Consider the following 12,738-nt stretch of genomic DNA (forward strand, 5'->3'; position numbering starts at 1 on the left):
GTGTCCCTATTTTCCAGGCACGGTCCTGGATTTACAGAAGCTGTCCTGGTTTCTGATTTTATTCCGGAATGCCCCACTTTTACTTAGGGGGTCCCTATTTTCATGTGCGACTCCTGAGCCAAGGAGATAAGTAACTATACAACTTTTAGAAGGCACCTTTAGAAGGCATCTGAAAGCAGCCCTGTATAGGGAAAGTTTTTTGCAATGTTTTTTAATGTTTTTATATATGTTGGAAGCCACCCAGAGTGACTGGGGCAATCCAGTCAGTTGGGCAGGATATTAATAATAAAATTATTATGATGATTATTATTATGGGATAGGACTTCCCTATTTATCGGAGAAATGTGGGAGGGTATGTGGAGTTTGGCATCTGGTAACTGCTGCTGTTTTTTTAAGGGGTTTTCAGGGGTTTCCAGATATTTATAGGGTGTTTGCAGGCTTTTCCAATGGTTTTTCAAATATATGTGATTTCCCTCACACATGCAGTACCTCGGAACATAACCCCCACATAAATTGGGAGTTGCCTGTGTATTAAAGACATGATGAAGAAATGCATAAAACCTATTTTTGTATGGAGCAGCATTCAGTTATTCCAAGCTATTTGAACTCTAAAGTTATACAGCCCAGACAAAGGTTTGCTACCTCAAACAGAATTAGGCCTAAGATAAACCATAGTGCTGACCTACTTTTCTGCAGTGAAACATATCACATTTGATCTGTTTCCTTTGACACGGCTGGTTTTTTAAATGTAAAAGCCACAAAAAACCCACAGACTAAGATGATTGTTATCTGTTCTTCTAAATTGTTTAAGTCTTGCTTTTTTTAGCTAAGGTGTGCAAAATGACTAAAAAGTGTTCAGATACCTTGAAGGCCTTACTAGTAAAAAAAAGGGGGGGGTAAAGGACCCCTGAACAGTTAAGCCCAGTCAAAGGCAACTATGGGGTTGCGGCACTCATCTCGCTTTCAGACCAAGGGAGCCAGTGTTTGTCCACAGACAGTTTTCCAGGTCATATGGCCAGCATGACTAAACTGCTACTAGCACAATGGAACACTGTGACAGAAACCAGAGTGCACGGAAACGCCGTTTACCTTCCCGTCGCAGCCGTACCTATTTATCTACTTGCACTGGCATGCTTTCGAATTGCTAGGTTGGCAGGAGCTGGGACAGAGCAACGGGAGCTCATCCAGTCACGGGGATTCGAACCGCCGACCTTCTGATTAGCAAGCCCAAGAGGCTCAGTGGTTTAGACCACAGCACCATCCGCATCCCTGCCTTACTCATTCCCCAAAGATCTGTCAGTATCAAGCACAGTATGAGTACATCATGCAGATTATCTGATTAAGGCAGACAGAGGGAAATATTGCCAAAAAATGACTCATGTCAGCTGTCATGTACTGACATGCCAGCTACATGTGAAAAATGTGAGTGCACTGCAAACTAGCTGTCAAACATTGACTGCTACTGCATTCTTTACAGATAGCAAATGCTGATGGTAAAGCTAAAGGGACCCCTGACCATTAGGTCCAGTCGTGGCCGACTCTGGGGTTGCGGCACTCATCTCGCTTTATTGGCCGAGGGAGCTGGCATACAGCTTCCGTGTCATGTGGCCAGCATGACTAAGCCGCTTCTGGCGAACCAGAGCAGCGTGCGGAAATGCTGTTTACCTTCCCGCTGGAGCGGTACCGATTTATCTACTTGCACTTTGATGCTCAATATCAAATACTCACTGAATCTTTGCACATCCAGAGATTATATAGAGCAGTATTTCCCAAAGGGTGTAAATCAGTGCTCAAGCATGAGGGCAGAAAACTTTAATCCTTTATCCCATGTGAGGGTCCCAATCCAGATTGGGTAGCCCCTGTGCTGGCAACCTGCATGTAAAAATCATCTCCCATTCAATGGGAGCTTTTTCCTATAGAAATTGCTAGCATGGGGTGTGGGTATGTGATCCAGATTAGGACCACAGCGAAGTCATTAAAGCCCCCAAAATTCCCACAGGTATGTGTTTGCTCATAGAGGTCTTTTCCCCCCTGCCAGGATCCACTCCCTCTGCCAAAATTAGGCTTGAAGAAAGCATCTTACTGTAGTTTGTAGAATAGGTTGCAGTGTGGGCTTCATTTGTAAATGGAACCAGTTAATCTATGTGAAGCTGTTCTGACAGCTATATAAAGTGCCATGCAACAAGATACATTGACTGTCTTGAAGGACGTCTGTTTTTCATTAGAACCGGAAAGCCTAGTTTATTCAATATTTTAATGAAGATTATTTTGTGTACAGGTGGACTGTGTGGGTTCTGCAGCCTTGTGAGGACATATGTCGCAGCAAACAAATGGTGATGGGGAGATAGTCATCCCCAAACATTCAGGAACACACAAGGGAGATGTGGTTGGGAGCCAGAATTGGTTTCACATTGTATAAACTGCCTCAGAGGAACCAGCCATCTAAGAGCAAGAAATGTGTGAAAATCAGTGTGCAAACTAAGGCACCTTAGTAATCCACTGCCATCTAGTGATGCTACAGCTAATCTGCTTTTTAAGTCAAATGGGTTAAAATCTATTGAGGTGGATTGTTTCATGCAATGTTCCGCCCCCCCCCCGAAATGGATTTATTTCACAAATGTTCTTATGAATATTCAAAATAATAGTGATCAAACACAAGTTTGGTTACTGCAGACACAAACCAACACAAATTACCACCACACTGTAAGTGCCTGTGGCCTCTTTGCGATAAAAAGCTTTTATGGGATATCAGAAAAACTCCAGTTGTCCTATGCAAAATGTACAGTATTCCTGGAACTAACAAGTCATGTTCCTTCCTATTAGTAACACAGCCAATATAGATCAACTGTGTGTTGCAAAAAAATAATTCAGTCTTAGCACTAGACTCCATGGTTTTTTTTGTCTATGAGAGTATGTTTTATGCAGTGTTAATTAAGGAGTTTGCATTACTATAGTGAAATTTTATCAGGGTGCTTCCACACAGTGTGTGTGGGAGAGGGGTGGAGTGGGGATGGATTGCAGCATCAGTTTTTCCAGTGTGGAAAAGCCCTATTAAGATGTTTCTGGCTTCCTGTGCCTTTAAACTGAACGCTTCCTTTTTGCAAATTCAGACCGTTATTATATTCTGTTGATCCAGGCTGCAACAATGACTGATGAATAAACTGCTCTTTGGGAGGGAGATTTTACTGCTTATTTCCTTTCATTAGGATTTCCCCAAAGAAACTAGTCAGCCCTATAGTCTAGCTAACAAATATACTTTGGTTTGATCCACTGTCTTTATGGGTGCAATCCTATACATGTGGGAGTAAACTACACTGGATTCAGTGGACCTACTTTTCAGTAGACATGTATAGTAGGATTGTACTGTAGAGTTCTAGCCATCCTTTCTACCAGATGGGGTCTAGGTCAGTTTAAGAAAGTCATAAAATTCAATTGTGAAAGCTGGATATATTTTGGAGCTATGGAATTTCCTCCTTAGAGAGGCCCAACTTGGCTCAGCTGTTGCCATTTTCTTGTTTTTTTTAGGTTTGTCATTTGATACATTTTTAATTCAACTTGGTTTTGTGCTTTGAAAATATTTATTGTAATCTACTGCATATTTGAGTCTGGGCATAAATATTTTAAATAAACATTAAAGATTGCTCTGTACTATTTTGAAGAATGATTAATGATCTCCTTTATCCCTTTGCCTCAGAAACAGCACCTATAATTCCTCAACTTTTGATGAGACTGACGACTTGCAAATGGCCCAGGATGCAGAGATATGCTTGCTGAAGTCAGGAGAACTGATGTAAGCAAAATCCATTGTTTAGTCTTTAATTATTATTATTTTAATCAGCAATGCAGTCCTATACATTCTGCTCAAATGTAAGCCACACTGAGTTTGTGTCACAGATTTTGGCTGCATGGAGTCCCCTCTTTCCTTTCTATTTCTTTCTCTTCTTCAAGAAAAAGCCAACGGAGAGATGAATTGGATATAATATGAGGTAAAAAATAATAATTGAGGTGAAAAAATCTGAAACTCGAGTTCCCTAATTGCTTTCTCTCAGGTGGTGGTTTTAATTTTAAAAAAAAATATTTAAAAAGAGCCTTAGCCCCATACCTGAACCACACAGAGGCCCAAAGTTTCCCTTTTTGGGAGCAGGGCTCACAGACTCTGCAAGTTTCTGAATGCTGCTCTGTGGAGGTACAGATCCCATGAATTGTATATCCCATCAATTAATTTCAGTGGGTCTGCCCTGAGTAAGCTGAATGCAACCCAGAGACCATGAAGAACAATTATGTTTTCCTTTCACATCATGTGGGACTGAGAAAACATGAAGGAAACACGCAATGGGTTCCCTTAGATTTGTATATTGTTAAAGTAGCCTTGAGTTTGAGATTCACAGTGCACAAATGTTTCTGCAGTAAAGAATGTACAAAAGGGACATGTACATTCAGAGCCCATGTGTCATGTGCATCATCAGACACAGTTCTGTCATGTGCTTTTGTTTCCTTCAGGCTAAGGCTGCCTCTAACCGTGGAGGAAATTCTAAAGTTTGGAGAAGCTAACAGAGAACTGTTCATTAAGTCAAATACTTACAGCATTATTCCCATCACTGTGGAGGAAAGTGGCCTTACAATAAGTTGGGTATTTTCATCAGACCCCAAAAGCATATCGTTCAGCGTGGTGTACCAAGAATCAGAAGATGCTCCTCTGGATCAGTGTAAAGTAAGGCAACTTCTTCATAGGGGTGATGTCAAATGTGAAATTGCTAACAAAACTTCTAACAAAAATATGTAACTTGCCCCTCAGATCAGCTTTCATACCTAAAACGTAGACAATGTAACACTAATTTTTACAATGGGAACTGGGGGAGGGGGACAGTCCTGGAAGTTACAAGCTGGTTAGCTTAACTTCTGTCCCAGAAAAAACTGGTGGGAAGTATTGTTAAATGCAAAATAACCAAGCATATAGAAAAACACGCCTTGCTGGAACATGAGACAGGTCTTATGAACCTGTTAGGAGTTCTTTGATAGTGTTAACAGACAGAGGTGAAGCAACTGGCATAGCGTACATGGACTTTCAAAAAGCTTTTAAACTTGTTCATAAACCATCTAGAGTTAGACTTCCTTTATCAAGTTGCTGCAAAATATACACATAATCTGTTAATTATTAACTTAATTGATACAAACCATGCCCTTTAAAGAGATCTTTATTCATTTGACCATGGCAAAGTTCCTGTAGACAAATTTTGTGCCGGTGTATCTCTTGCAGGTTCTTATTCCCATGATCCGGTGCAACTCCCATAAGGAAACCATCAGAGGGCAGGTGAAAGTCAGAAATACTGGTATCTACATCCTCATATTTGACAACACCTTTTCTAGGTAGGTGCAGCTGGAGTATGTGAAGTGGAATGAGCAGTCGTTTGTCTCCTGTAGCATTTTGTGTGTTCCGTTTCTGAAGGGGATGCAAAAGGCACGCTCCTTATTCTCTCTGAAGCCTTGTGGTTCAAATTCAGCGCCGAATGCAATCCCCACACCTTTCAGCAGGAATTGGATCACGGCACTCCTGAGTGGAACCAATCTCAGTGGCGCCTGCATTCAGCACCGGATTTTAAACAGTGCCAAATGCATGTCCCACTGCAAAGGGACAATCAGGAGTGCACTCATGACATCATGATATGACATCAGGTGAGTGACTGCGGGGTGGGGGTGGCCAGCCAAAAACTGCCAAAGGGGCCAAATTGGGCAGCCTGCCTTCTTCTTCTTTATTTCACAAATAGAGCCCAATTTAAACTTGACTTTCCACACCTAGTACATGTATGTACAGTGGTGCCCCGCAAGACGAATGCCTCGCAAGACGGAAAACTCGCTAGATGAAAGAGTTTTCCGTTTTGGAGGTGCTTCGCAAAACGAATTTCCTATGGGCTTGCTTCGCAAGACGACAATGTCTTGCGAGTTCCTGCGGGTTTTTTCCCCTTTCCCCCCTTTTTCTAAGCCGCTAAGCCGCTTATCAACTGATCCGATCAGCAGATAAGCCGCTAAAAGCCGCTATTAGCGCTAATCCGCTAATCCTTCAATGGGCTTGCTTCGCAAGACGAAAAAACCGCTAGACAAAGAGAATCACAGAACGGATTCTTTTCGTCTTGCGAGGCACCACTGTACTGTCCTTGCAAGCACACCCTATCTTCCATCTGCATTAGTTGACAGAGCATAATAGAAAGCAACTTGGTATTCTTCTACCACTCCCTCCCACCGCTCCTCCCAAAATTCATTGCTTCCTCTCACTGGATGCCTCGTCAAGTTTGAGCATGCTCATAGGTATACGCTTTCTTCATCTGCATACACATGCACACAGTTTAGGCTCAGCTAATGTTTTGGCTGTTGCTTTTTCCCAACAGGTTTATCTCAAAAAACGTCTTTTACCACTTATCTGTTCAGCGCCCAGTGATCTACGATGGAAGCGATTTTCCAGATCCTTGAATGTAATATTTATATACTGTACGTTTTCAATTTATATTTTTAAGAGACACTATTATTTATATACACATAAGCACTAAAATCAAAGATGTGTTGGGAGCCCTCATAAGTCATGCAATAATTTTGAAACCACGATTACATGTAAGTGTAGATATAAAGGAACGTAACTTTCAATAATGATTCTGGACTGCAGGTGCTTGTTCAAAAGCCATTTTGTTTATTTAAACAACCTAAGCTATGCAACGCTGCATTTGATGCAAAATTGTTCATAATCCGGATACGCATTGTAAAAAGGGCTAAGATACAGGACATCTGCTTTTGATTTATTCAGGGCCAACCAAGATGTGATGTTTCTTATATAGTTTGGTTCCCTATTGCGTTTTCTTTACTTTAACCAATAGGTAGTGGTGAGAGCAAGGGAGACAGATCAGGACCATGGAATGGGGGAGGGTAAGGTTTAACCCTTTGTTTTCACTGTGGTCCCAATAAGAATCTCCACACACACATATGTGCTAGCTATTTTCATAATGAGAAGAAAACCTACGCTGGAAGCGTATATATATATATATATATAACTATTTTTATATGTCGCTGCTTCTGCGTCTCATTTTTTTAAAAAAAAATGCTGCAAAAGGAAAGAAATTCAAATTCAATTCTGCAAAATCGTAGTATCTTTTAACATGGGCAGATTTACTCCAGTCAACCTTTCTATGCAGGAAGAAAGTGATTAGACAGATTTTGTTGCTGTTTGATCACATACTACACATGGCAGGAAAATGACTCTAGATGACGTGCCTAGTTAACTTGTTTGCAGTCTTCATAAAAGTCTGCTTACATTAATCTGTGCCTTAATGAGGAAATTCACCTGCTTGATCTTGGTCCTTTGTGGTAAAGGTAATTTTGTAACTTCATTGGTCCTTGAAACCTAAATGTGTCGTGTGGAAGTGACTTGCACTGATTTCAGTGAGATAAATTATTTCCCACTGATGCATGTAGCAGAAGCCAGCTTTGGAATTAGTATAAGGAAACCCTTACTTTTAAACCGCAGCATATTCACAAGGAGTTTCTTTTCCTAAATTCATTTTACCATTTCATAATTTAGTAAAAATCTATCCAGTAATAGTGCATCATATGGCCATGAGAATCATATCTGCAGAATATTTCCTTAAAGCACTTGTTTTTATAAATTGACACAATTTTTAGTTTCTATTTTTTAAGTGAAGAATAAAAACAAGTCTCAACATGACTACCTCCCATACTGACAAAACTTTGTGTAATACTACCAAGAGACAACAAACACTACCTTAGCCTAATTCTAAAACTATGAATGCTTAAAATCAACAAACTCAAAAGTTGCACCAGCATTTTATTTTGCCACTGCTGGCCAAATACACTGATGAAAATTATTAGGACTGGCGTATATGACAGCAATAGACAGAGGAATATGAACCATACGGATACAAGATGTATAGTAATAATGTCACTTAACTGCAAGAGTAGAAGGAAGTGTGGGGTGGATGCTTTAAGATATGGCACTACATATAAAATTGGTCAGACATGGAAATCACTGAAATAACAGCCAGTTAATTATTTCAACTATTCTTTTTTTTTCATATAATTTTTTATTGATTTTACAAAAATTTTTAAACAATACAAACATGTAAAAAGACATACAAACACATATAATTTCATGGCCTTTTTTTCATAAACCTTGTTTCTCGGACTCCCCCATACCTCCCCTTTCTGCATCCCAATGTCCAAAATTTTCCAGCAACTTCCAAGTTAGTTCTGTCAGACATATGTCTTATTGATCTTTCCTTCAGTCTAGTCTTATATCGCTGTAACCCTTTCCTTCTCAAAACCTCAACATTTTAACATTCATCAAGTTTATAATAGTCCTTAAGATACATTTTAAATTTCTTCCATTCAATTATTTCAACTATTCTTGCATCAGGAGCAGTTCAAATAGGAACTGCTGATACAAAAGACAAAAAAATGCCTGAGTTTGAATCCTAGATAAATCTACTGAAAAAGTAAGTTCTATTGATTTAATGGTGCTTATTCCCAGGATTGCAGTTTACAAATATTTTGTGTCTGAAAATAAGTGAGAATAACTTGAGAACTTTAAAAATTGCTTTATTTCATAGATATTTTCAGGGAAACACAAAATGCTTTCCTTCTATTTTTGTAAGAAGCAAGCTACTCCCCACCCCATTTCCCCCCAAAGTAACTTTTTTGGAAACTTTTTCTGGCAAGAATTATCATAGGAATGAAGGCATTCCTGCCATAGATAATCAGTATTGATGAATTTTTTATTGCCCACAGTAGATTTTGAGAAATTTGGACACTTCCTTCTGAACACTATTAAACTGCAGTGCCAAGGTCAATGCTTTTATGACAATAGGGGAACTATGGATATGTAATGAAATTTGTGAAAAAACTAAGTAGAGGGAGGTACCTTATTAAGGAATTATTTGTATGATCTAGATAAGACCTTCTACGTTACAACAGCCAGGATATTTAGGACAGGGCCCTACTTGAGATTGCCTAACACGTCTGTTAAGCCTAGTATCTCTTCCCCATGCTGAAACTTTAAGAAAGTGTGCAATATGTGCTGTAGGAAAGACTTACGCTGTTTTACTCTCTAGATTCCTTCAATTAAGAGAGCAACCAATTAAAAAAAAAGGTTTTTGCATCTGTAAATGTTTTGGCATCCTGTCTAGTCCTTTTAAAAAAAAAGGAATGAATTCAGACTAAGTTACTTGCACTTGCTTCCAACTGAAATCAGTGGAAAGTTAAGTCATTACTAACTTTTCACACTGTTTTCAATTAGACGTACGTGCAACTAATTTAGATCGAATCCAACTCAATGATTCATGGTAGGGAAAGGAGAAAGGAGCTATATTGTACAGGGAAGAAAGTTACTATAGCACAGAGCTATAGTAGCTTGGGCTCCATCCATAATATATTTTAGCCGAGTACATATCACATTGCCAGCTATTCTCCTGCTTCACATCTTTACTATCCCCTTATGTACAGTACAGTACTTGTTCTGTCAGTTAAGGCTGTGTGATACAGGAATGGCGGCTTAGTTAAATTGTATGGCAACATTATGGAAATACTTGTGCAGATTTGGGTGTGGGCTATATCAGTGCCACAGAGAAGCAGTGGTGGTGTTCATTATACAACTCCCCTCCTCCATGTATATTGCAGGTATAGTTTCATACAGATCTGTGCGATGCCTGACACGGTTGAGATGAAATTGTAGAAGGAAATGAAAAAGTAGAAGCAATATGGTATATATTGTGCATTTGCCATTTCATTATTGAATGGTGTTATTATTTAAGGGCTAGGGGTGTATTGTTTTGAATTGAGAAGCATTGCAAATTTAATGTTAAAAGTTGAAATGCTGTTTGCCATGGACTGTGCAATATAAAATGGATTTTGAACTGAAATCCACTTAATATTTTAGCTCTGGTTTTCCATTCTATTTTGCTGTGGTTTGGGGATAGAATGCTTTTTTAATGTTCTTTGTATTTTAAATTAATATGAAAGGGATACTGTAAAATGCTATATTTCAGATTTATGACTTTGAATATACATAATTGTTTGAAGAACAAGACATCTGTTATTTGTATTTACTTTATAGCTTTGGTTTCCAGTTACTATGTTTTTCAACTGAGGGTTGAATCCAGAGAACTTTTACCCTACAGAGGACCTTTCTCCCTCTGAGAAACTTGATTCCTTCAAGAAAAGAAACGTCTCTCGATTCAACCCCAAGAATATTTGTTTCGTGGGGCTCACTGAAAGCTCATCAGCATAAATGAGAACACATACTTACTGCATTTCATTTCAGATTGTTCCTCATACCAATACTAGTCTTTACACATTTCTCTCACCCATTGCAAGCTCAATTATGTCTCCCCAACCCTTAACATTGCACTTACACACATGCACGAATGCATCCAATAGGAGCTTTGATGTGGTAGCACAAACCAAACATGAGATGATGTCATGTCCAAGCTTCTATAAGCTCCTTTCTCTCAGCTCAGAGTATTGGAAGCCTCATTAGAGGTGAAGCCTATTATTGTCCCAATGCCCCTGACAGCGGTATCACCTTTGGATCACGAGCAGAGAGGCCCATCCAGATGCTGCTGCCGCCTCCAGAGTTTTGGCAGAAGGGAATGAAGTCGTTCACAGTTCTATTTAAACTTCCCGAAATAAAACTTTACAGTTCATCTCACCATCTCTAGGCTGAGCACAGGCAAAATACACAAAACAGAAAGTAAATTATGTAGCTGCACTACCATACGTAAAGGTTATCCCCGAAAACCATAGCCCAAACAATTCACAATAAATCACTTTGTGAAGGTAAAGATGCTGAAAATGGAAACTACACAATAGTTCAGTTCATCATCCCGGGCAAACATTGTGGCTGATGAATAACTGGTTGTTATTTATGAATATCCATCATAAACCTTAGCAATCCATTTTCCATTTTTATTTATTAGTGGCATTGCTCATTTACTGCATTGCAGTATTGCTAATAACAAACCACATTTCAGCTATTCACAAGTCTCGTTAGGTATGGTCCTGGAAATAAAGTTTTAATACTATGCACGCTTACCAAGGAGTAAGCCACACTGAACAGAATGGAACTTCTGAGTAAACATTCAGAGGACTGTACACCAAATATTGTATCTCTTTAGAAATGTATTTGCTTGCATAGTAGGATCTACCACACTAACAAGGTTTGCAGATATATGAAGAAGTGTGCATGCACACGAAAGCTCATACCAAGAACTAACTTAGTTGGTCTTTAAGGTGCTACTGGAAGGAATTTTTTTATTAAGGTTTGCAGAGGCACAAAGAACAAAACAGAATTTAGCTGGGGTTTGGATTGGTTTTCCAAAATTTTGTCCATTTGTGTTTCTCTACTTATTAATGAAGATTGGTTTATTAACCTGAAAGCTGCTATGTACAAAAAAGAGAGAGGGGGAGAGAGAGGCTCCGTAAAGAAAGCACAATTGACCAGCGACAGCATACAATTGGATATTTTGTTTTGTAATTGAAATCAGTGTGGTTTTATTTATTTATTTATTTATAAATTGTACCTGCAAAAATATATTGTGCACTGGAATGACACCAAACCTCAACTGATCTAACACAGGCCAAACCTACCCCCCCCCCCAATGTCTGTACATTTTATATCTGTACATGTGTATGGATGCAGATGGTTTTTGTACTAGAATGTTTCTTGATGCCTTTTATGCTCAGGAACTAAATAAAATATCTCTTGTCATTTAAAGTGAATGACATTTTACAAAATTAGTAATCAGTTATATGTAGGGTTGCAGGATCTCCTGAGTCACAGGCCAATATTCTGAAAATTCAGGACAGAGATCTGGCAGTCCTAGCAATATCACCAACAGGGAAATTTGCAATGCTAATGAATCTGGTTATCTCACGAGACTGTAGTTTTAAAATGAAATAGAATTTTATCAAGGTGATTTTTTTTAATGGTTCAAATGTTCGCTGTATGACCTATTTATTGAATATTTACATACTGCAATAATGTGTGCATATTGTATTTATATTATACCATTACATACCTATGCAACCTTGAAAACTGGAACAGATCTGCTGCCCACCTCTTTCCCTGGTTTGCGCCTTGTGATGGCATAATAAATAGGGCAGTATGATTTGTGAGGGTATGTTTATCTTTCCAAGTGTTTGGTTTTTGTAACCCTGTTTTGTAACATAATTCAATTAAGGAACCTAAAGGCAAGGGGCAAAAAGCTTTCCCCTCTCCCAAATACATACAGCGGCAGCTGAATTTTACTCCAGTGTCCTCCAGATGAAGGGCCGAATAATAATAATAATAATAATAATAATAATAATAATAATAATAATAATAATAATAATTTATACCCCGCCCTCCCCAGCCAAGGCCGGGCTCAGGGCGGCTAACAACCAATAATAAAATCAAGTTGAATGAATACAACTTAAAAACAAGATTAAAAAATTAATAATAATACAAATTTAATAAATAATAACAGTATTTACGCAGAGAGAGAATAAACGACATGCTTACACTAAATAAAACCTGAATTAGATCATGCATCTCTCTTGTTTTTATTTTTTTAAAGGGGGGGCTACTGCCGCCCAGAAATAAAAGTCACGTTAAAACCCCGGATTTCTCCCCCGCCCTATGGGAGAAATAAGCAAGAAGGCAGCCCAGTCTCGTAACATTAGAGCCGTCATTCGAACGTCCCG

General features: G+C 38.9%; 1 protein-coding gene and 1 long non-coding RNA gene across 3 annotated transcripts in view; one reads left to right on the plus strand and one right to left on the minus strand.

The window, feature by feature from the left end:
• The window catches only part of FYCO1 (FYVE and coiled-coil domain autophagy adaptor 1), a 54,713-nt gene extending 47,640 nt beyond the window's left edge, over positions 1-7,073 (plus strand). For both annotated transcript variants that reach the window (XM_083467783.1, XM_083467784.1), the window contains exons 15-18: positions 3,695-3,790; positions 4,501-4,711; positions 5,258-5,367; positions 6,384-7,073. In XM_083467783.1, coding sequence (XP_083323909.1) covers positions 3,695-3,790; positions 4,501-4,711; positions 5,258-5,367; positions 6,384-6,465 — 499 coding nt within the window. In that variant the 3' untranslated portion in view covers positions 6,466-7,073. The remainder of the gene's footprint in view (positions 1-3,694; positions 3,791-4,500; positions 4,712-5,257; positions 5,368-6,383) is intronic.
• Positions 7,074-9,142: 2,069 nt separating this feature from the next.
• On the minus strand, positions 9,143-12,664 carry LOC310690075. The gene is made up of 2 exons (XR_014517870.1): positions 12,557-12,664; positions 9,143-10,716 (listed from the first exon to the last, which is right to left on the minus strand). It is a non-coding gene; the product is annotated as an uncharacterized lncRNA (long non-coding RNA).
• Between the last annotated feature and the right edge of the window lie 74 nt (positions 12,665-12,738).

The sequence above is a fragment of the Podarcis liolepis genome, assembly GCF_965112155.1.
Source record: "Podarcis liolepis genome assembly, chromosome: 12".
In the NCBI taxonomy this organism is placed as follows: Eukaryota; Metazoa; Chordata; class Lepidosauria; order Squamata; family Lacertidae; genus Podarcis; species Podarcis liolepis.